We start from the raw sequence: 26,272 nt of genomic DNA on the forward strand, positions 1-26,272 counted from the left end.
GAAAAACTTTTCACTGTTTTCACATCGCTGTTTCGTTGTTATATATTGCATATTAATTGGTTGGGGTCATTCTTCCATACCTGTAACACTGGAATGGATAAGTAGGAAATTATCACTGTGAACCAAATCCTGACAGAGCGAATTACAATAGGAGGATTTACATATAAAATGAGGGCTCAAAAAGAAAGGTAACGAAGGAAGTGAGATATATGGACTATAGCATATTTACATGGAACAGCTGTGACAAAGGAAGTGAGATATCTGGACTATAGTATATTTACATGGAACAGCTGTGACGAAGTGAGATATCTGGACTATAGTATATTTACATGGAACAGCTGTGATAAGAAAGATTTTAAAGAAAAAATACAGGACAAGGACGAGGGTGAGATCTGCAAATGAACACGAAAGTAAATGTTCAATCGGAACATATGGTCGTGAGACGGAAAAGGGAATTTAGAATACAGGAATGCAGTACAAAGCGTGTCATTGCGAGTTCGAAGGAAGGGAAGTAGTTGGAAGAGATCATAGATACGGACAGGAATGAGTCGTGAAAAAAAGAGGTAGTTTCTAGTAAAAGATAGAACAATGTTGAGGGCAAAAAGAGAAATGGAATTATGATTTAAGTAAAGACAGCCCATTGTAAAATTAAGAGATGACATTAGGATAAGGTCTATGATAACATAACTGATAATTCTCTACCTACAACATAAACTGCTGGAAGTAATCTATCTATGATAACAGTCATCTTATTACTGCAGTATGACATTCAAAGCTTGTATTATTCCAGTACCCATGTCATTTATATGTGTAGTAATACTATTTTGTCACAGAGATGTAATAATATATGGAACTAGAGCAGCACTCAGAGAGCGTATATCTCCGCCGATGCCGGATCCTGATCCGCCCCCAAATTTAATCGATTCTTACTTGGCCCGTGGCCCACGCTTCCACAAAATTTCGTTGAAATTCATTGAGATATTTTGGAGATACTGTAAGGTAAGTTCCGGATCCGGATCCGCCCCAAAAGTTAAGGAATTCTTTCTTGGCCCATGGCCTACCCGTCCACAAAATTTCTTTGAAATTTATTGAGAACTTTTGGAGCCATGATGTGAACAAACAAACCAATAATTCCCGATCACAACCAAAGTACAAGCGATTGTTCATTGGATCATACCCTACCCCTCAAAAAATTTCGTGAAAATCTGATCCTAATTTTTTTGGTAATCCTGCTAACAGACAGACACAAACAAACAAACAAGCTCAGGGTAAAACATTTACCTCTTGGCGGAGGTAAATAATACTACGTATCCTCCAGAGATGAATCATGGACCTCGGTGATACTCAAAGTGGTCTATTTTCCACAATAACCTACTTTTAAAGAATGTAAATCAAAGGAGATGATTATGAAGAGGAGATGGTTGTGGTGATAATTTGTTATGCAAGAAACGCGAGGTTTGCGTCCAGAGAGCAATTTTGAGCGGTAATCATTGACTTCATTGACATGAGGGGAAGAAGGGGAGTTTGAAGGGGTGTCAGAAGAAGAAATAGAAGATGGAGTATCTTCATGTGACTCCTCCAACACCAGACTCCTCGGGGCAAGCTCAAGATCGTCTGCATGCACCCACTTGGTATATCTAGTGGATAGTTCCTGTATTTCAAATTTGTTTCCATTACGAGTTATCACGCGATATGGGCCTGTAAACTTATTTAAAGCTGCGTGTATACGAAGGGTGGAAGACTAGGTCTCCGACACTGATGCTGATAGATGATGCAGATTTATGCTGGCGTTGTATCATGTCCTCTTTAGATAATGCCAGGTTAGCTTTCACATACTGATGTATTTTCTGAAAGTCTGTCATTTTCACTTTCACATAATCATCCAAATTATAGAGTGGACCAGGTTTCTACGATAACAATGAATAGGGCAATTCTTTATCGAATCCATACAAGACGAATGAAGTTTCGCCAATGGATTCATTGATAGAACTATTGATAGAGGCTGCAGCTTGGGGTATCCACTCATCCCAACATGTGCTCAGAACCTAGGTGTCTCAAACACTCCAAAACTTTTCTCTTTTGTCTCTCATTACATTTACTGATGTTATACTGCTTACAAATCTCAACCAGATGATTGTTAAACTCTGTGCCATTATCGGTAATAACGGTAGACGAAGTAGTGAATGGACAAATGACATGATTGATAAAATAACGTGCGACATTCTCAACGATCTTGTCATGGAGTGTTACGAGGACTTAGTAGCGTGAGAAATGATAAACTGCCACGAGCAAATATTCTGCACCGGATTCCGTAAGAGTTGATTTTATGAGGTAGATGGAAACGGTTTCCCATGGACTTGATGGAACAGGGTATAGCAAGGTAATCTGTTTGATCCTTTATGACGCTTACAGGAAATACAAGAATCTCAGCGAGCAATGATGTCTTTCTGCATGGTAGGCTGATAGAATGAAAGGCCTGCTTGTCTCAAACAGAGGTCTTCACCTTGATGGGATGCATGAGGTGTGTTGTGAACGATGTGAAGTACCGCAGATGTTAAATCAGTGGGGACAATGAGTTGGTGTACTTCTCTATTAGGTATGACCTTTCCTGTAAGGGATGTATTCTTATACAAAATGCCACTGTCTAATCTGAAATAGTCTATTGCCACTGGCAGAGTAGGTAAGGTTGAAATGTCCCCCGGTTCTAGGAAATAAATTACCCTGGACCACAGAGGGTCTGTGCGCTGACAACTATGGGCAACATCTGAGGGTAGAGTGGTGTAAGGAGTACCAGTGGGTGGACATGGTGATACTCCCGTGGTTACGTGACGTGAAATGCATCTACACCTATATTTGATTTACCAGGCACGTACTGAAAGGTTGGGTTAAGACCTTGGATAAAAACTGACCATCTTGTTAGACGACCTGTAAGATTTCTTCCTTTGAATAAATCACAAAGTGGGAGATGATTTGTTTAGATATGAACTGGATGACCATATCCCGAAAATGTTTGAGAGCCCAATAACTGCTAAAGCTTTCCTATCAGTGACACCGTAATTACGTTCTGCGGTGTTTAGGGCACGACTAGTATACGCTATTACACGCTTCCCTTTTGCTTAATCAGCTTGCATTAGTACTGCTCCAATTCCTACTCCAGATGCGTCTGTACAAAGAAGAAAATAATTCTTATAATCGGGTGATGCCAAGACTGGGGCATCTGTATGTTCTGTCTTTAATATATCAAAAGATTGTGACTGATCCTTAGTCTACACAAGAGGTTCATTATTCTTTAGTAGCTGAGTCAGAGGAGCGGCGATTTGTGCATACCCTTGAATAAGTCGCCAATAATAACCACTCAGATCTAGAAAGTTTTACATTATCAGTTCCAGTAGGTTCAGGGAAGTTAGACACTGCTTTAATTTTCTCATCTGTGGTATGAATTTCTTCAGTAACAACTACATGTCCAAGAAATATAATTTTCTTATGTAAGAAGGCACATTTACTGAGTTTAATTTTTAGAACTGCCATTTGATGGCAATCAAAAACTTGTCGTAGCTTGGCATAATATTCAGGGAACGACTTACACACTACAATGATGTCATCTAGTTTGGTAAAAAGGGAATGACCGATCACACTACTGAATACAGAATGAATATGTCTCATGAGCACCGATGGAGCATTTCTAAGGCCAAAAGGGAGTCTCTTAAGTTGATAATATCCGGAAGTACTGAATGCAGTTATTGGCCGAGACGACTTCCATTTCTACTTGTCAGTAGCCACTAAGTAAGTCAATCGAGGTGAAAACTACATTATGCTCGCCAAGTGATTCTAGTAAATTTGTTAAAACTGGCAACAGCAGTCGATTGGGTACAGTGACAGAATTTACTTGACGATAGTCAAAAAGTGACCTAAATTCTCCTCCTTTCTGGGGTACTAGGAAAAGTGGACTACTCCACGGACTGACAGAGTGTTCAATGATGTCCTGCTCTAACAAATCCTGTACTATCTCATCTATTTGTTGTCTCGAGCTGTGTGGTAGTCTATATGCTTGGACACAGACTGGTTGAATATCGGGAACCAATTCAGTTCGATGTCTTACCAAGTATGTTTTGCCCATAGGCTCGCCAGGTAAGGCCTCAACGTCTCTATAGGTCTGCAAAAGATTGACTGATTGCTCTTTATATTGGGGATAATCACCTGAACATATATGTAAGACAAAGTCAGGTGAAAGGGTGGTAGTAGGATCCTTAGAGGTTTTGGAATATCATCATCTTTAGTAGTTACTGTGAATAGTGGGTAGACCAGGAAATCCCCAGTCCCCAATCTTTGTACCACTTTTAAGCTTTAGTGAACCATCTGTAACATTCAGCAGGTGGAGATAACATAAATTGTTCTCCAACACTGTACACAAAACTGACTCGTTCGCCAACTCATTCACGCAACACGTCTCCGGTAAGTTTAGTGCATCCACTCCTTCTTTCGCACCTACAGCACGAACAGAGGCTTTCGAGAATTTGTGCGGTAACAAAATTGTACACACTTTTGTTACTGCTCGTTTTGTCTCCGCTCACTGCAGAATGTCATTCAGACTATTTGAGGTAGTTAAATGAGATGTGGATGAGTCAACCATTGTGTCACTGTTAGAGGGGATGTCATGAGATGGTAGTGAATTCTCAGAGGGGGTGTCATGAGATACTAATGAATTCTCAGAGGGGGTGTCATGAGATGCTAATGAATGCTCCTCCTTACTCTTGAGTGGTGGTGGAGTCACAGTAGACTGAGTAATTAAACTGATCTGTGAAAGGGAAGGGCGTGGGTAATCCATTTCGGATACAGAAAGCCCCTGCACTTTAATACCACCACAGGCAGGTATTAGTTCAACAGAATGCTTAGCCATGGTGTCTATGCCAATTAAAACACCTGCTGAATACCACAGATTGACTGTGACATGAAACTCAGCTTTGAAGGGGTTTAATAATTCATCAAGTATCTCTAAATCTACTTTGCCCTTCATGTGAAATTCAGATCCATTAACACTGCAGAGACGAATGTCAGGTAGTTCAAGGATCCAGACCCATTTAATCGTCTCTCTAATGCTGTTTAGGGAGGATTCTGATATTAAATTTACCACGAACCCTGACTCCATGAAAATCCATGTAGGTACCCTTTCACCTTTACCTAGAATAACTATACCTAAGCGAGTCAGAGGGCCAATTTGGCGAATGGGAAGAGCAGGTTCTTCTGTCGTTACGTGGGATTTTACCAAGAGCTGCGCTTCTCTTCCTTCTGACTGACGTTGTGCAAGGTAACGACTATCATCAGTGGTACGACCAGTCGACTCTTTATAATACTTGCAATGGGCACAGCGGGGTTGCGAAGGTGTACGCTGTTGCCACTCCTGACGGGGCACCCGTGTTTGCGATAACAGCTCCATTCATGGTGACCAGAGACACTGCAGTGCCAGCATACAATCGAGGACTGTTGGCCCCGATGCATAGTTGACTGGTCATGCCCAATTGAAGGAGACCGGCGCCGCGAGTAAGAACAATGACTGTTGGAGCAATCCCTGGCAGTCGGCCGCAAACGCGAAATTTCCGCTGAGGTGTGAGAGGTTAGTACTGTACGTATAGTTCCATCTATGGTATGAGTGTCTGAGGTTTGAGAACTCGCCTGACGAGTGGTATCTGTGCCTACCTTTTCAGTTCTCTCCTTTCCTAATTCAAGTAATTTACCTCCTGGTTTGAATCCGATTTGTAAGACTGTTTCAGACTGGCGCTTATCAAGACAATTTATGAATATAACTCATTAAAAGACCAAAGTTCGTCAGTTAGATAACATCTCACCTGTCGTCGGTACGAAATACCCATGCAGTATCCCGCAACAGCTGGCATATTTCAGAACTGGTGGCTTTTGCAGCAGCTGCTGTCTCATACAGTGTTGCATGTTTTGCTGAAATGTTTAAATCATCCCTCATATTGTTAAGGAGGGTGGAGAGACCAATGAGAGATCCTGCTGTAGTATGAGAGCAATAAAATTTTGTTCATCACAAAATTCATCAAATGTTGTGCACTGGCCAAAGTAACCAGATAGTAATCCGAAACCCATTAATGTTTTGCCTTGATCTAACCGGCTTTTGAGATAAGAGATCTTGAGTGGTTCGGTTGTGAGTTGGCTTTTATCGATATCAGTCGTCACTTCACGGATGAAATCAAATACCGAGACTGAACTGTCACCGCAAGTAAATTTTGAGCAGTTCTGGTCATGAAGAAACATTGAATGTGAGATAGGGCTGCGGTTGCGATAGTTGTTTGAGGTTGAGAAGGCGAGGTTGTAGGAGTAGTCATGTTATTGACTGGAGACTGAGTGGCGGAAGCGGTGATCAGAGTGGTGGTGAGAGGGTGTCATGGTGTTGGTGTTGGAGTAGTGGTAGTGGTCAGTGAAGGAAGGGTAGCTGGTGAAGTAGATGGAAGATCTAGAGAGTCACCATGGGAAGAAGGAGTAAGAGTATGTGGATTATAAATATCTGGATTTTCTACAGTGGTAGTAGTAGTAGTAGTAATAGCAGTAGTAGTAGTAGTAGTAGTAGTAGCAGTAGTAGTAACATTGGGTGCTATAGGAGCAGTATCAGTAATGATAGTAGATGGATTGGATGAGTCTGATTTAGTGTAAGAATTGCCACTATGGAGCAAAGATACACGACTGTCATCCTCACTATCATCCCTAATCGTCTGGCTAATAAGAGAGAGATCAACTCTAGAGAAGCAGTTCATGAATGAATAGGGAGTCAACAGGAGGAGAGAGAGAGAGAGAAAAAAACAAAAAAAAAACAATTACCATTATGAGAAGGAAAATTAATTATATACAATGAATATGAAGTAGTATGATTTATATACAGTGAACATTATGTGGAAGTAAATGAGTTATGTACAATGAAACGTATGTTCAAGAAAATGGGAAGTTTATGAGGAGTAAATAAAGAGCGAGAGAAGATAAATAAAAATGGAGATGTAATAAACTTATAATCAGGAATGAATAATAATATTAATCAAATTCTTTAGAGAAAATGACTTTCTCTAAAGAAAGTGGGAAAAGAACAGGAAAATAACCACAAATACATTCACTAACGCTGAAGCAGTCGGTGGTATGACAATTGAAATTTACTCCGCTATGTGAGAGAGTTTACGCACTGACGAGAGAGCAGAGTAATGCCTGCATTGGCGTGGTCACATGTGTGTGATGTAGCTGCTCCCACCTGGCAGAGCGACTGAGTTGGCTGGAGAAGTCTGATGGCGAAAAGCCGTGACGTGGAATGCCTTGGTTGGTCACACACCCACCTTCGATGACGTGGTTGTGACGGTGAGTCTGCGTGTGGTCAGTGCTTGGTGGGGGCTGACTCACCGGAGTATGGTAGGTAGTAATGGTTTTGGTGGTTGGTGGGGATGATAAATAATTTTCCCAGCGTGGCAGGACAGGATCTCACCAGGACAGGACCTCACCAGGAATGCACAGGACACACACACCAAACCCAGTTTAACATATGGTCAGACAGGAGGCGATGTGAACGGGAATAATATGTAATTGTAGTCTCCAGAAGCGCAGGTCATTAGAAGGGAAGTAGTGGTTTGTTGTGAGTAAGGTGAGGGGGTGTATGGCGGCACAGGGTGTGGCGTGGGTAGGGCCAGAGCCGTCTCTATCTACGGCTCTGGGTAGGGCGGAGTATTCAGGATGTCTCGGCAGCAGGCGCACAGAAAATAGTTGTAGGAGACGTGTTATCGTGTTTTACTTCTCCCCACTTCACTGCCACCATTTTTATACCTCCCTTAAATCACAAAGGTCATTCCCAAAGCCCGATGTCGTTTAACGAGTTTATTATATTCTTGTCATCGAAATACCAGGTGCGCTCCATTCGAGCCCTGCCTCTGAACTGAACTGAATCCGCTCCTCTCTCTCTCTCTCTCTCTCTCTCTCTCTCTCTCTCTCTCTCTCTCCTGGTCCGTAGACCTTATCTCGGCAACATTCAAGCTCGGCACTGGCTGATAATATAATTTCAGTCACGTAGGCCAAGCTACACTTATGCTTTACACTTATATACTACTAGATATACACTAATATATATATTGATATCAGTCTAATTTGTAAGTAATTATTAAATCATTGTAACACACACACACACACACACACACACACACACACACACACACACACACACACACACACACACACTAGCCAATGGACAGGATGTCGGAAACATGGTAGCCGATTGCCACAGAGTTGTAAATTTCTCCAATAACTATTTATGTATCTATATACCTAGGCTGCTTCCCCCAAGGAAAGGGAGGTAGCCGAGACAGGACGACACACTCACAATTTGCTCATCCACTCAAACACATTCATTTGCATCTTAGCCCCAAAGGGGAGAAGGGACAGATCCTCACCGCACCACACTGCACAAGAGTCAACTGTGCAGTGCAATCAGTGACATCCGCAGCAGGGCCCGACAGCAGAGCTGGTTTACCCCTGCCACATCATAATGGACCCATCCCCTTACCCGCACCTGACCTGATCAGCTGACCAGACAAACTGCTGGAGAATATCCCCTCAGGGCTGTGTCATCATTTATTCATTCACAGTTTCTCTCCATTTATTCTATCACGCACAGCCACTCTTCCTTGCTCAACAAACATCCCTCTCGCATCCAACGCTCTCTTCACACTGTTTGTCCATCCTATTCGTGGTCTACCTCTCAGCCTTACACCTCTCACATCAGACCTAGTTATCTTTATCACTAATCGCTCGTTGTCCATTCTCTCCATATGCCCAAACCATCGCAACACCCTCTGCTCAACTCAGTCAGCCATCTCCCTCACAACTCCAGTTCTCCTTCGCACTTCATCATTTCTCACTCGATCCATATGCGTCACTCCACACATACTCGTCTCAGACACCTCATCTCCATTACATTCGATTTTTTCCTCTCTGCTACACCCATATTCCATGTTTCAGCCCCATATAACGCAGTCGGTAAAACAACACCCTCATACAGCCTTCTCTTTACATCCATTCTAAGCGAACGACATCTAAACACTTTTTTCATTACTCCCAGAACCTTTCCTACTTCATTCATTCTAAACTTCACTTCTGCATCTATTCTTCCATCCACAGAAACATATGACCGTAAATACTTAAAACACTACCTCCTCCAGCAACTCACCATTCAAAACTGTATTCAGCCTCCTACCATCTACCAGCCTCGTACACTTTATCACTTTACTCTTATTCTCATTTACTTTCAATTTCCCCCTTTTACACACCCTTCCAAACTCCTTTACCAACTGTCTTAATGTCTCCTCTGAATCAGCCACCAGTGCAGTATCATCCGCAAATAGCAGCTGCTTCAGATACCACTCTGTACCATCAACATTCACCAGATTCAGGGCCGTTTTCACAGTCGTCCCTAACCTTTTGGGCCCGAAAGTGTGTCGGGCCCTAACCAAAAGCACCTTTGGATTTCACAGTCGCTCCGAATGGCTTTCGGGAGCTTACTAACGTGGGGACGTCTGCCTGTGTTGATGCGGTAGGGTTGGTATTTCTGGGTGGCGAAAACACTTTCCATATGTAGAGAATATTTAGAAATTGGAATGTAATGAATGTGATGTATAACATGGCTTGAAAATCCACTTCACACAGTTCTTACTAATATATTCAGGAGTGGTGATATTCGTAAGAATGCAGCAAAAATAACGAATAGGAAACGTCATCGGAATGAAGAGCTAACTAACGGCAAGCTCACCACGCTCCTACTTGAAATCGGAAGTAAGTTGAATCCATAAGTATTGTAAAAAAGGCTTAAGTAAAAATAACCATGAAGCAACATATATAATGTCTAATGAGTGATGGTGTGGCCTATTAACGGATATACTATTAATACATGAACATTTTCTTTTTCAAACGGGGTGTTAGCTATATCAACTTCTACATCGGGCATCAGATATTAGAATTTTCATGAAAATATGCATTAGACAACGATTCTCGTATTTCTTTCGGGTCCGTTTGTTGTGGAGCTTCCGCCTCTCTGCGAAAGGGTAGTATTCGGATACGTAGTAGAAAGTCTCATAAAAATACACAAACATATATTTTTTGTCAATATCGGGTGTGTTTTTTACCCAGAAATATTATATTGGGTATATAATATTGAAATGATAATGAAAATATGAAATATATAATTATTCTTTTACCTTTTTATTTTCGGGACCGTCTGTTGGGGAGGCTGCAGGTCCCCCAAGAATGTTCCAGTAATTTGTTCGGGCCGTCCCGAATGCCGTCCCCAACAGAGGCATCGGAAGGCTGGTTGGGGGCGACTGTGAAAACGAAAACGTGCGTTTGGAGGCGGGTAGGCTGTTGGGGACTGCATTGGGGACGACTGTGAAAACGGCCCTCAGACCTCCACCTAACACTCTTGCATTCACCTCCCTTACAACACCATCCATATAAATATTAAACCAACCAAATCAAAATAACCTACAATGGATTACCTGGGTGGGTGGACTAGAGGGATGGGCAGGGGAACGAGATGGATGGGCAAGGTGTGTGGACTGTGTGGGTTGGTGTAAGGTAGGATGGGGCAGCGTGGATGGGTCAGTGAGTGGGCAGGATAGGTTGTTAAATGTGGGTGAGTGGGTAGACAGGAAAAGTGAGTGAGTATGCTTAAAGAGTGGGTGGGCAGGTTGGGTCAGCTTGAATTTGTGGGCTGGTGAGCAGGATGTGTTGGTGAGTGTGAGTAAGTGGATTCCTCCTTAATATCCATAGCGGACAAAGACACAGACACACCTTCAAGAATATAGATATGAGATCATAAAATGTTTTATCTACATCTATAACTGTATCCACCTATCTCCTTATTTATATATGTATGAACACACACAAACAAATATATATTTATATATATATATATATATATATATATATATATATATATATATATATATATATATATATATATATATATATATAATTTTATATGTATATAAATGTTATGCTATGACAAAGGTTCATCTAAACCTAACCTAACTAACCTAACCTAACCTAACCTAAACTTAGCCTAGATTATCCTGGTCTAAAGTAACCGCAGTCTAAATTAACCTGATGTTATTCAACCCATCCTAATTTAAATTCATTTCACGAATTAACTAGGGATATCATGAAATCACTGGCTACACAGATTCACTTTATATATATATATATATATATTATATATATATATATTATATATATATATATATATATATATATATATATATATATATATATATATATATATATATATATATATCATCTCATCAGCCGTTTCAGTGTCCACTACAGGACCGGCCTATCCCGAACGAAGTGGGGACGATACAGCCAATGTATCTACCAAGTGGCTTAGGCTATCTAGTAGAGATTGTATGTAGGGTGAGAAGTGCTTGTAAGTGTAACTGTTTTGTTGGAGTGGCTTTGGATGCGTGTGTAGTCTGTGAACCAAGTGTACTCAGCCCGCGCAAGCCGACTGGGTGCACGCATGCTTTACAGTATGCGACATTGGTTCAACCACAGCACCCCTTGTGTCCACCAACGCAGTACGCGGCCAGAAGAATGCTCCCAAAGTTTATTACCCCCGTTCTTCGGTGTACGAGAACGCACACTTTACCACTGTACCACAGAGGCTCCATATATATATATATATATATATATATATATATATATATATATATATATATATATATATATATATATATATATATATATATATATATATATATATATATATATATATATATATATATATCAGCAGTGGTCCATGCCAGGATACATAACCTGGGCCCTCCAAATTTCTTTAGCAGTCTCCGGTTCTGGAATCGTCGGGAAACTCTAAAAGCCTGAATAAAATCATTTAAATATGTATCATTATTCTGTAGCCACAATATGTAAGCTTGATCATGCAGTAAGGTATGTTTAATATAAACAAAATATGAAGACCTTAAGGTAACTTCTTGTGTAACATCAATAAGGGATCTGACAAAGATGTCGAAGAACACGTGTCTGCCACTGTTTCTTACAATGACTTTGAGCCCAATGGGGAGATTTGAATTTTTTTTCTATCAACAATGGCCCATGCCAGGACACATAACCTGGGCCTTTCAGATTACTTGCGCAGTTTCCTGTTCTCCTGGAGTCGTTGCGAGGCTCTGAGGTGGGAATAATAATACCAGCGAAAACAATAGCCTCCACCTACGTAGTAGGTGGAGACTAATAATAATAATAATGATAATAATAATAATAATAATAATAATAATAATAATAAAATCTTAGTTCGCAAATTCCTAGCACCGCCGCGGAGGGAACTGAAATAGTTTTCTCTGTATCACTAAACTTCTTGCACTATACTCGCTTCTCTGTTATTTTGTTCCAGCAAGCATCATACGATTTTCTTCACCTTTTATGTGAGTTACAGAAACCTCAGTGTTAACTGTACACCATGGCTCTATGTTTCTCCATATTCTGTCTCCTCGTTACCTTTTCCCCTCTCCAATATCTCCTTTCTCTGTATCACATCTCCTTTCCACCTACGATATATCTCCTTTATACAGTATTTCCACCTCTTTTCATGAAGTCACTCCTGCCTATATATAAATTCTCTTACTCTCCCACGCATATTAAACTCCCTTCTGTCTCCTCCAGAACTATCACATTGAAAATCTTGTATGTCTACAGAGCTGCCATCAAAATAATGTAAGCGTACAGAGTGTACTAACCTTGTTATTTTTTTGTTTTTTTAAGATCATAGAAAGCCGCTAAGTTTATTATAATTGTACTAAAATTTGGTACAGGTCCCTATAAAACTGTTGCTAAATAGAAATCCACTAAATATCTTGTATTAGGCTACAAATTTGCTGATTTGGCAGCTCTACCCACCCGCCTACTACTAAAACTTTATTTCCACAGGAGCGCTTTTTGTTGACAGACCCAGACAACTCTACGGATGACGACAACGAGTATACCTGGTGGATTCCGTTCACCATCACCGATGCTGTAAACCCCAACTTCACCAGAACAAAACCCACTAACTGGATACCTAATTATACTAAAGTGGTACTCCTAACGTCAATGCCGGACAATGACAAGTGGATTCTAGTCAACTTGCAGCAGACTGGTTTCTACAGGGTGAACTATGATGCTGAGAACTGGAACCTCCTTGTTGCACAGTTAAAGGAAGATCATTCTGTAATTCATATCAACAGCAGAGTGCAGATCATTGATGATGCACTGAATCTGGCACGAGCAGGTTAGTTATTGAGAGAGAGAGAGAGAGAGAGAGAGACTATAAATGTTTGTGGGTATTACGGATAACAGTAGGCTTGTTGGCCTATGACGAGGTTATCTATTGGGAAAAAAGCAAATTCTACTAAGATGTAGCCAACGTGCAAGAAAAAAGGACAGAAAGGAGGAAGGCTCTCCCCCACTCACCACACCATCCAGTTAAATCGAAAAAAGATTGAAAAAACACAGTGCATGCTAGAAAGTTCAAACACTGACAAGTTTATAGGAAAAGCAGCAGAGTAACAATTACGCACTTGTAATCTACGTTCTACAGATCTGTAAAAGAAAAAGCGTATACAGTCACCGAATGTTCTCATTATTAAGCAAACGTCTCACAGTCGTCAGCATACCCTTCAACCTGGAATAAACAAGGCTTAGTTAGTTATGGCGTATTGTCTCAAAATATTTGCGTAGCCTAATTTTAAATGTAACAATAGTTTTAGCTCTAATTAAAGTTGCTGGTAGCCAATCCCATGGTTCTACAACGCGAATATTAAAGCAATTTTTCTAGTATCTGTGTTGCATTTATTGCTTTTGGGTTTCATTCCATTATGCTAGTCACAGTATCATTCTGTATTTCGAACAAATTATCATATCTAACATCGTCAGATTTTTTAAGAAATTTAAATTCTTGTACTACATCTCTTCTGAGCTGTCGCTTTCTAGGGAAAACATATTTAGTTTCTTCAGTTGTTCTTTGTACGGTAAACTTCACAGCGATGGAACAGTTTTTGTGGCTCTGTGCAGCACTCTTTCGAGTGTGTCTTCTTCCATAATAAGAGTCAGGGAACATTGCTGCGCGTAGTATTCTAAATGTGGCCTAAATAATGATTTATACAGCTTTGAGATTTCATAATTCATTTTACAGAACCGAGGATTTTGTTTAAATTATTCCTGGCAGCTATAAACTGTTTTGAGTTTCTCAGGTCGATACTGATAATATTATGCCGGGCCTTTTTTTTTTTTTTTTTTTTTTATAATCTGTCAGTGGGGTAAAGAGCATGCGATATTCATATTTAATACTTTTGTTGCCTTACGTTTATGAACATTAAATCTGATCTCCCATTTACACTCGTTTATTTTCTTTTCTAGGTCGTTTTTTATAAATTCACAGTCTCCTTTCATAATTATTGTCTCCAATCTTCGTAACTTTCGATACTTTAGAAACGAGTCCATTATCTAGATTATTTATCTGTCTATATAATAATGATCCATTTTCTGTATGTTTGTTGGTTTGTCCATTTGTTACCGCAAAACAGAAGAAAAGGTTCATTGTAGCGCAATTTTTGTCAGAGCAAGGTACGCCTAAAATGCTCCAACTTGAAGAATAAAACAATTTCCAGTCCAGTCTGGCCACCAGTTCCCGAGGTGCTTCTACGGCCTTTAGACGGATCACTTTCTTTATGGGCGTTGAATTTACCGTAACAGCCTTTTTGACATCCTTTAAGCAATTTGATATAAATAATGAAAAGAACTGATCATAGAACTTAACTGACCCCTGAGGAACTCGCTTGTTATTTCTGGCAAGTCTGATGATTCGCCATTCATTATTATATGCTGCTTGCGAATCATTAACCAGTTACCAATTCGCGAACATAGTTTGTTAGTGAGGCCGTTGGATTTTGACTTTTCTAGTAGTCTTGGATGGGGGACCTTATCAAATGCTTCCAGGAAATCAAGATTTATGGCATAATGCATTGGACTATTTTTGTCACCCAGTTATCGAAAATGTTTTTAGAATTGAAGCATATTAGTAAAGCAAGATCTATTATTACGAAATCCTTGCAGATTGTCTGTTATAAGGTTATGTGCAGCAAGGTAATTTTTATCTAAAAAATAATCTAAATTTTTCCTGGTACTGACCTTAGACTTATTGAGGAGAAACTTGTGGCCCGTTTTTATTGCCGTTTTGAAAGACATGATATATTAGCGAGCTTTCATTGATTAGGTACCCTACATTTAGTTAATGATTTATGGAATATTTTAGCCATAGGAAGGGCTAACTGTCTGTAACATTCACGCAGATTGCGGGGAGATGTCTAATCTGGAACAGTTTATTTACTGGAGTCGTTTTTCTGAAGACAGATTTAACACATGTCCTGTCACTTATCTGATTAATGGCTTGTCATCGTCTGGTCCTGAGAAAACCGATTGAGGGATAAGAATGCTTGTACTGTTTACTTTTGTGATAACCCTATGAAAGGAGTCGTTCAGTATTGTTGTTACTGTTTGGTGTTCATGGATGACATCACCTTCCGAGTTTAGCAGAGGGCTTATGCTAACTTTTATATTTTTCTCACGTGTCACATAATGAAAAGTTATTTTATAGAGTTTAACTTTGCTTCACGAGAAATTTTGGCCTTATAGTCTTGTTTAGTTTTCCGAATTTTCGTATATTGCCGATGCGACTTTAAACATTCGGTACTGTCATCATGATATCCCATAAGTTCATATATTTTTTTATACACCCATCTCTTGCGACCCAATGAATCCTTCAATATTCTTTGGCATCCAGTCTGGTTTATTAGTGTGATTATTTCATCGTTTAATTATCGGTATATTTATTTCGTTCAATAAACATCAATCAATTAGTGAATATTTCCCACAATTCTTCAAGGTTATTCACCTGTAGTTACTTAATCTGGCTGATGTTGTGAATTTCATTTCTCATTATCGAAATTAGCATTATTAATGTTAGGATCAAATAGGCTATTTGTGCTGCTCTAGTAGTTTATATTAACATCAAGTCTGATGATATCATGATCACTGCTGCTAAAAATTTTACCATCACACAAATTTATCGTATCACTCTCTATTGATAGGGTAAGGTCGAGTATATTTTTGTTACGTCCAAGTCCCACACTACCACAAGCTCCAACAACAGTAGTTCAGTATAGAAAGGATGTTGCCCAGTGAGTTGTTCTTCCTAGGGTCAGCCTTCCATTGTACAAGAGATCAACTCAGGCGCCGTATGTAAACACAAGCTTCTCGCGTTCACTGTCTTTATTTTCCAAATAATTACACTGTCAACTTCACAAGTCCAGAGCTACACAAATTTCACATGGCCACAAGTACAACCAAAACTGACTGAAACTGCTCTAGTCTCACCCTCATCCTTTCATAACATTGCATGATACACAAATGATCTACCACATACTCATGGTAGCAACAGTTTCCAAATCCGACACATCCAAAATATTCCAGAGTTTTCTTACATTACGTAGCACTCTAAATTCTTTATCATACACTCTGGAATTAAAATACATAATTTAATAATCACCTAAATTCAACACTTTCCAGAAAAGGATAAAAATTAATACATAACTTTACAAAATACCTCCGCTCACAGCAGCAGGCTATCTGGCAACTCTGATTCGTAACTGAAACTGCGAGTACCAGCGGGAACTCTCCATTATCACACAACTAACACTCTTGCTTTATAACACCATCCCCTTTCTAGCCCTTCTGTCGTCCCGACAAAACTACACAATAATTACAAGCATAATCCTTAATCCAAACTAAGCATCTGATTATACACAAAATAGTCCTTCAACTTATCAGGTCTTCTCCTATGCCACTTCCGATGATGTCCCTGCTCATCCAAACAGTCCACTCCTCCTGGAATGACTTGGTCCTCTTCCTGATCCACTTCTTCCCTAATGAAACTGTTGCCATCCTCTTGTGCTTCAGCTCTTTGGTCCTTCTCAACATCAGCTACGGGTGTGCACGATTCCCCGGAGACGTCCCAGCTGTACTTTCCTGGCCCATGGTATTGCCACAGACGATTCACATGTACCACTTTTGAGCAAGCCTCCTTACCTCCCCTAATCCGGTAGGTTACGTCTGACAGGTGGTCCATCACAGTGTAGGTCCCATCCCACGGGCTCTGCAGCTTCGATGACTGTCCCTTCTTCCACTGAGGATTGTAAGGCCAAACTTTGTCACCATCACTGAAGCTCACCTCACTTCCCTTGGCATCATATTTGCGCTTCATCACTTAGCCTGATAACTTCAAAGCTCCTCAGACATGGTGAAACACCTCATCCGGTCTGTCTTGAAGATGTTTCGCATAGCTGGATGTGTTTGTAAGCAGATCTTCACCAGTTGGTCTCGTAGGCATAATATAACACAATACTATATGTAACTACGGTATGTAACTTTATAGCTATAGGTAACAGTATGTAAAACAGGTAGTTATGTCTGAGTTCTCCAGGAAGAGTTAGAGAACACATCCCCTTGCCCAGACGAATCAAGAATGCTAAACACCTCTGATCATTTGCCGGAAACGTGACAGACACACACTCGCACAAACATACGCACACGTACGCCCACACATTTAGCCGGAAGCTAGAGGGAGATATAAGTCCGATATCACACGTAGGGAAGTTTGTAGGACAGGAGAGAACAAGAGTTAGACAAGGAGTGAGCGATAGGGAGTAGGAGAGTGAGAGTAAAGTAGGAGGACAGCAGCTAGCACAAACTGCTACTAACCATAGGCTATACGGGTCATGCCAAGCTTTTAACTTTTATTCAAATAACTGTCTCACAATGAACTCCGTCGACCCAAATCTGCCTGTTTCATCATCCCACTTAAAATACGAAGAAAATGACGAAACAGAGAAGGCCTACACTGACATCTGCAACGCCTCACCGTTACTCTCACCTAGCGACTCTCCCATCGACGATTCAACCAAATAACCTTCTCTATAGAATTACACCTCTTGGCTACGTCTACTTACATTGATGGCCAGCGGTAAACTACGACAAACTACGCCTTACGAATTTACACAACGCTCATCGATATTAGTTTATACATTCATCGATATACGCAGCAGACTACTCTGCTGACCGTTAGAACGGTAAACTACGATCACTGAGACTGATGGGGAGCGGTAAACGAAGCCGATAAACGTCTCAATCAACAATTAACGAGCAAAACTACAGTCAGAATAATCTACGACTACGCTCAGTTTGGCGATTTCACGAAAAAAAAAAAAAAAAAAAAAAAAAAAAAAAAAGCTGAGAGCAGGAGCTAACACCTTAACTTCGTCCCTAATCGCGCTTAACCACCTCAACCACAACTCCACGATTACGAGAAACAATAGCAGGAACAAATTACGTCTATCGACAACTCTACAAGCCTACAAGTTAATCTCAACAAGACATATAAAGAAAATCAAAATGTACAAGAAGAAGAAACAACGAAAGTGTGTGAAGTGTCACCTGGGTAAAGCACAACACAGCTGAATTTCCCCCACCTACTGCACCACCCCACCACGACCCCCACCACTATTCCCCACCACCATCATCACCACCAGGAGGAGGCAAGCGAGTGTGGTGACCCCAGATGTGATGACCAAACGATGCTGACGTGTTGATCTTCAACATCTCCCTCACCACACCTCACACCACGACTGTATCTCCTCTGCTGTTCTAGTGAGTTAATTTATTCTAACCAAGGATGTATTAGTTAACACTTCATCACTTACATAACTATTCATAAAATACTAACACTTAGTTAACGAACCAAGCAATTATATTTATATATATATATATATAATTTATATATATATATATATATATATATATATATATATATATATATATATATATATATATGGAGCCTCTGTGGTACAGTGGTAGGGTGTGCGTTTCGTACACGGGTGAGCCAGGGTTCGCGCCCCGCCAGGGTAATAAACTTTGGGAATGTTCACCCGGCCACGTACTGCATTGGCGGACACAAGGGGTGCTGTGGTTGAACCAGTGTCGCTTACTATAAAAAGTATGCTTGCACCCAGTCGGTTTGCGCGGGCCGATTGCACTTGGTTCACAGACTACACACACATCCAAAGCCACTCCAACACTACAATTGCACTTCTCACCCTACACACAATCTCTACCAGACAGCCTAAGCCACTTGGTAGACATACATTGGCTGTATCGTCCCGACTTCGTTCGGGATAGGCCGGTCCTGCAGTGGATACTCAAATGCCTGATGATGATATATATATATATATATATATATATATATATATATATATATATATATATATATATCCTCTCTGGGAGGAGAGCACGATGGAAATGTAAAATCCAGAATTACAATGTAAATATTCACTACATAAAAGGTAACGTAAAGTTGGCAGCAGATCCCTTATCGCGAAATCCATTAGCCAATGTCGCTACAGTAAGTCCACGTGAATCACTCTTCAGCAATGGGGAAACGATCTCTACAAATCAAGAAATCTCACAAGCACAAAGACAGGACCCAGTATGATAACACGTAATATAGGATATCATCTCGAGTCAGGCGATGATGTACCATTACCCAAGTTACATGTACCATTTAAACAATTCACAGTGGTAAACAATGCCTTATATAGGGTAAATCCAGGACAATCAAATCATAGAAAAAATATTAGGCACTTAGTTATTTCAAGTACAAAGATACCACACATTTTAAGGATAATACACGACAGTCCACATGCACGGCATCCTGGCAAGGAAAGGACAGTCAGGCAGGCCCAGATGTCATATTATTGGGCAACGTCATGCAAAGACTTATATAATCACAGAGATAAATGTGAGCCATGTTCAAGACACAAAGGTTACACGTTACCACCTGCACCTATAGGGAAATATCCTGTCCCTAACCAACCACGGGACATTGTCGCAGTTGATTTACTTAAATTACCCAAGGTTTGGTGAATGAATTTGGGACAGTGTGTAGGAGGAGGAATCTGAAAGTTAATGTAAAAAAAGGTAAAGTGGTGTTTGAGAGGAATGAAGTCACAGAGTGTGCAGTGAGGTTGGATGGTGAGGATATGGAGAATGTGAGTGCATTCAAGTACTTGGGTAGTGTGATGAGTAAGGATGGAACTTTGGAGAATGAAGTGCGTGAAAGGGTACAGCAGGGAAGGAAGGTTGTTGGTACACTGAAAGCAGTGATGCGAAATAGGGAGTTGAGTATGGAAGCTAAGAAGTCACTGCATGATAGTATTGTGATCCCTACCCTGACCTATGGAAGCGAGGCATGGACCTTGCAAGAGGGGAACAAGTCATGAGTGAGAGCAGTGGAAATGAGTTACTTGAGAGGAGCATGTGGAGTGAGGTGGAGGGACAGGTTGACGAATGAAGAAGTGAAGGAACGCTGTGGGGTGGATGTGGATGTGGTTGGGAAGATCAGGAGAAATACACTGAGATGGTTTGGACATGTGAAGAGAATGGAGAATGAAAGACTGACTAAGAGGGAGTATGTAGGTGAGGTGGAGGGAGGGAGAGGGAGAGGTAGACCAAGGATGAGGTGGAGGGATGGAGTTGAGAGGTATATGAGGGAGGGGGGGTGAGTTGGGGGGAGGGTAGTCAAATGGTGGGTGACAAAGCGACTTGGAGGCGTATTGTCTGCGGCCACCCTTTGCGGGATTAGGGCGTCGGGCTATAGATAGATAGATAGATAGACCCAAAACTACCAGTCACAATCAACATCTTTTTGTTGCCATTGATCTTTTCTCACGAAATGTAATCTTGCTTCCCATTAATGATAAAACGGCAGAAACAGTCGCACGTGTATCCATTGATGGTGTTATCTGTAGGTTCACCACACTGAAGGTGCTAATAAGTAACAATGGTGGTGAATTTAACTCTGAAATTTTGCAAGAAATATGTAAACAATATAATATAAAGAAGGTTAATGTCATGGCCTACCATCCAGTTTCCAATGGATTGGTGGAAAGGGAGAGTAAAAAAAATATTAGATGTGCTACGGCACATTCTCAATGAAAATTATGCAGACTGGGATGACTGGATCCCCAGAGCTGAAGCGTCACTCAGTTGTGGAATTATTAAATCCGTAGGAGATAATCCTCATTTCATCATTAATGGGTCAGACAAACGTCTCCCTTGCGAGACATTAGAAGGCAAACAAATTCTCGTATATAATTATGACGATTATCCGAAACTTCGCTTCGTGAGTTTCAAGAAATACACACAAAGGTAAAGAAACAGTTAACGATGTCCATGGAAGAAATGACAGAGTAATTAAGAGATCAACTGGCAATTGTAACTCGTGTCCCAGCATCAATTTTGCAGGGGTGTAGCCAGTAGACTCGTGGGATGCAGACTGATATGTTAATTCTGTCCCTCTACACAGTACGTGGCCAGTTCTTGTCCCAGAGTCCAATTGAGTTTCTTCACCATCCCATCTGACTGTGGCCTTAGTGGGGTCGTCCTGGTCTTCTTGATCCCCAGAAACTTGCAGCGCTTATGGAACACAGCAGATTAAAAGTTTCTACCCTGGTCTGAGTGTAGCCCTCGTGGCATCCCAAAATGACAGAAAAACTGGTCAACCAACACCTGAGCAACAGTTGTGGCTCCCTGATCAGGGACGGCATAGACTTCTGGCCACTTTGTGAAGTAGTCCATGGCGATGCATATATACTCGTTTCCCCTTTCAGTGAGTGGTAGAGGTCCAGCAATGTCCAGTGTGACTCTTTCCATCGGTGCACCCACTTGGTACAGCTGATGAGGGGCGCAACCACGTTTCTTGGGTCCCTTCTTGGTACAGCATACATCACAGGCCCGACACCACTCTTCATCATCCTGATGCATGCCAGTCCAGTAGAACCTAGGTTGTAGCCAACTTAGAATTTCCTTCACTCCTAAGTGCTCACTAGTGATCTGATTATGAGACTCTTCTAAGGTCTCAGACCTTTTTTTCTTAGGAACCACCAGTTGCCAATACTTGCTGAGGCCATCAGGTGTCTCCCACTTACACTGCATAGTCCGTTGTTCAAACGAAGAAGGTCCCACTGACTCCAGTAGCTCTTTGTCAGGGGTGAACCGGGAAGCCTCTTCCCAAGGTGGTCGCACTGTACTGCGCTGCAGCACTTTAGCACTGGTTGTATATCTGTATCCTCCATCTGCATCCTCTTCAGATCTTCCTCATCTGACACTGGCCCTGCCATTGCAGTACGGAGGCATTTCTTGCCAAGATTCCCATTCTTACTACACTGCTTTCTGTATATTCTTCCGTCTACTTGCACACTATCAGTCAAAGTCCTCTTGCATTTCCTCGGTGGTGGGGCTTCTTGGGAAAAACTGGTTGTTGCCCTCTGTCACCAGCCTTTATTAATTTACCTCCTTCTTTCACATTTTCTGCAGCATTCTTCTTATCATCCTTCTCCTTTAGACAATCATAACTGAAGTGTCCCAGCTCACCACATGTCCAAAACACTTTTGTTGCAGTCGTAGATTTCTTTGCTCTGTTTTGTTCTTGCTTCAGCTTCCATTTGTAACAATCCACCTTCTTGTGTCCTGGCTTCCTGTAGAACCAGCAACCTCCTCCAATCTTCTCCTGTTCCCTCTTCCACTTGTAGCAGTCCACTTTCCTGTGTCCTGGCTTTTCACAATACTAGCAACTTCCATCAAATTTCTCTGCTTGATGTGCGTGCTCCTTTCTCGCCTTGGATCCAGCACTACGACCTGCCTGCCAACTGGACGTACTGAACCTGACATTCGACTCAAATTTGAGAGCCCTGGCTAGTGCTTCTTGCATGCTTCTTGGTTGTGCCAGCGTCACTAGCACTTCCAACTCTGCACTATCAAGAGCATCAGTGAACTGGTCCCTTAGGAGAACTGCTAACAGATTAGGTGCTGCTCCAGGGTATGCCTTGTGTGCCATACTCTCCAGGTCATGAGCAAGCTGTTGAAGGGAATTGCCTCGAGCCCGTACACGGGTCCAGAATCGAGCTCGGTAAATCTCAGTCTGGTACACGGTCCCATATCTGAGCTCAAGCACTTCTACTAGGGACTGATAACTGTTTCTCTCCTCCACTGACATCTGGCCAAGAATCTCCACTGTGGCACCCTTGAGGATAGTAGCAGGCTGCACTGCCCTCTGCCTATCACCCCAATCATTCTGATCAACAGGTAACTCAAACTGTGCGTGGTAAGCTTCCCAAGATAGTTTGCCATCAAATTCCTAAGGTTTCTTTTTAACTGGACCCCCTTTATAGCTATGCACTTCACTGGTTTGGGGTCTAAAAACTGGGGCATCGTCATAATTAAGTCCAGGACTCAAAACAGTCTGATTATTCAACCCTGTAATGCTACCTTTAGATGCTTGGGTTTCGCCAAGATTCAAAATACTGTCCATTTTTATCAAATGCTCCCTGTACGTTAACCTGAGGCTCAGCAGAGCAAGATTTCTCTACAGCCTCCATTCTCTCGCTGATTATCGACAGCTGGTCATCTACATGCTGTTTACACTTCATCACAATTCCCCCACTAATTGTCTTCAACTGATCATGTACATGCTGTCTACACTCTATCACAATGCCCGCGCTAATTGTCTTCAACTGGTCGTCTACATGCTTCAGCTGGTTCTCCAGATGCTGTCTGCACTCCATCACGGTATTGCTTACCTCACATTTCTGCTGCTATAGCTCAGCATAAACTTCCTCCTTCAACTATTGCTGTTCTTCTTTCATTTCCCCCACTAAAGAGTCTAGCTGTCCCTGCATTCTCAGTTGTAACTCCTTCTGTTGCTCCTGTAACGCCTTTTGAAGCCATTCATACCATTCATTCTGTTCTTCACTTTATGCCTATAGCTGTTCACTTTGTGCTAGTAGTTGTTCTCTGAGCTCTTTCTTGAACTCGTTCTGTTCATCTCTTTGTGCTTCGAGTTGTTCACGTTGTGTTTGTAGTTGTTCTCTGAGTTCTTTCCACCACTCAATTTGTGCTCATAGTTGTTCACGTTGGGCTTGTAGAAACTTCATGACTGCAGCCAGAGACTCCTCCTCCTTCCTAGCTTGGCTTCTAATTGTACACCTTCCTGCTCCATGTTGAAGATTTGACTCACCGCAGCACTTTTCTAATCCCACTCCTGATACCACTGGTACGTCCACGTCCCACATTGCCACAGGCTCCAACAGCAGTAGTTCAGCATAGAAAGGATGTTGCCAAGTGAGTTGTTCTTCCAAGGGTCAGCCTTTCAATGTACAACAAGAGATCAACTCAGGCGCTGTATGTAAACACAAGCTTCTCACATTCGTTGTCTTAATTTTTCAAATAATTACACTCAACTTTACAAGTCCAGAGCTACACTAACCTCACAAGGCCACAAGTACAGCTAAAACTGACTGAAACAGCTCTATTCTCTCCCCCATCCTTTTATAACGTTGCATGATACTCGAATGATCTACCACATGCTCGTAGCAACAAGTTCCCAAATCGGAGACATCCAAAATATTTCAGAATGTTCTTACATTACACAGCACTCTAAATTCTTTAGCATACAAACTGAAATTGAATCACATAATTTAACAAACACCTTAATAAAACAAAGAGAAAAAGAGAATAAAAAAAATAATGCATAGTTTTACAAACTACCTCGGCTCACAGTATTTGGCTATCTGGCAACTCTGACTTATGACTGAAACTGCAAGTGCCAACCGGAACTCTCCAGTACACGCTACTAACACTCTTGCGTCTTAACATTATCTTGTGTCGGTGATTCACTGCCTGACTTAAAAATGCATCGTCTACCATTTCTAACAACCTGTCTAATCCTTTGTCTGCACACTGATTTTTACCTCGCCCGGGACGGAGTCCGGCGAGGTATTGTTTTTGGTCATTTCTTTGTTTCTTTGTTTCTTAGTTCGTTAGCAACATCAGGTAAAAACGGCTGGACGAAATTACGTGAAACTTTCGGGATATGTGGGCACTGATCCCAAAAGAAAGTAATTAAAGTATGAAGGTATTACAGCCACCATGAAAAGTCAAAATCAAGGTCACGGATTTTCAGATGGCTTTTACTTGAAACCTGTTGAAGTTAGAGATATTTACTATCTACAACATGCAGGAACTCCCATATGGGCTTTCATTTTGCACTAAGACCTTTGATCTTGAGTGACCTTGAAAGGCCAAACTCAAGGTAACAGATATACTTATGGCTATAATATGAAAATGGCAGCAGATAAATATATACTATTATCAACATACAGGAAGTCCTATATGGGTTTTTAATTGGTACCATGAGCTTTGACCTTAAATGACCTTGAAAGGTCAAATTCACGGTCACGGATATTCAAGGGGCTATAACTCGAAATTGGTTGAAGATATTTACTCTTATCAAGACATAGGAAGTCTCATATGGTCTTTCATTTGGCACCATGACCTTTGATCTTGAGCGACCTTTCAAGGTCAAACACTTATCGGGCGAGTTTTGTTATGCCTGGTACCAGGCATTATTAAAGTCCCCCCAAATAACGCTGTCCTTGTTTTCTATGATTTTTTTTTTCCTTAGTGTAGCAATTTAGCTTTTCCCTCATCAAAATTGGGCAGTCTGTATACTACATTGAAAAAATGGGGTTGTTACTTACTGAAAATTTTGACAAACAAAGAGTCGTATGATTCAACATCCAGTTTACTGATCTGCACTTCATTTATGTTGCTTTTAATATATATAAGACCTCGCCTGCTGGTTCTGTGCAGTCGCAATGTTTTTGTGGCGTTATTTCTCTAATAAGGTGCTCGTCATGAGGGATTGTACACGATTCCGTAATCATAACTATGTCGGAATATTTTACAGATGCATAAGTAAGACATTTGTCTCACTTTAAAATAATACGTCTTGGATTCATATGCATGTTTATGGTACGGCTGGATTTAGTAGAGCTGTGAGACACACTAGAATCAGCCCTATTTAATAATTTAAACCCAGTCAAGAAGGCAACACTCTAACGAGCCACTAATCTGACGCTCCCTCTCTTCCCAACAATACTCTGATTGTCAACCTGTACCTGAGGTAAGGGCAGATCTACCTGATTGCTGGTTATCAGATCTCACCTCAATACCCTACCACCATTGGCTTCAGGAACTGGACTGTTAATAGCTATGCCATTAACTGTCCTTAAGTTCT

At 41.2% G+C, this 26,272-nt stretch overlaps 1 protein-coding gene across 1 annotated transcript in view; it reads left to right on the forward strand.

The window, feature by feature from the left end:
- LOC145407787 (aminopeptidase N-like) overlaps nt 1–26,272 on the forward strand; it is a 364,550-nt gene that overhangs the window by 190,795 nt on the left and 147,483 nt on the right. The window contains exon 10 of the mRNA XM_080278651.1: nt 12,979–13,318. Coding sequence (XP_080134777.1) covers nt 12,979–13,318 — 340 coding nt within the window. The remainder of the gene's footprint in view (nt 1–12,978; nt 13,319–26,272) is intronic.

Source organism: Coenobita brevimanus, chromosome 74 (assembly GCF_032717465.1).
Source record: "Coenobita brevimanus isolate Jiangsu-jjx chromosome 74, ASM3271746v2, whole genome shotgun sequence".
Classification (NCBI taxonomy): domain Eukaryota; kingdom Metazoa; phylum Arthropoda; class Malacostraca; order Decapoda; family Coenobitidae; genus Coenobita; species Coenobita brevimanus.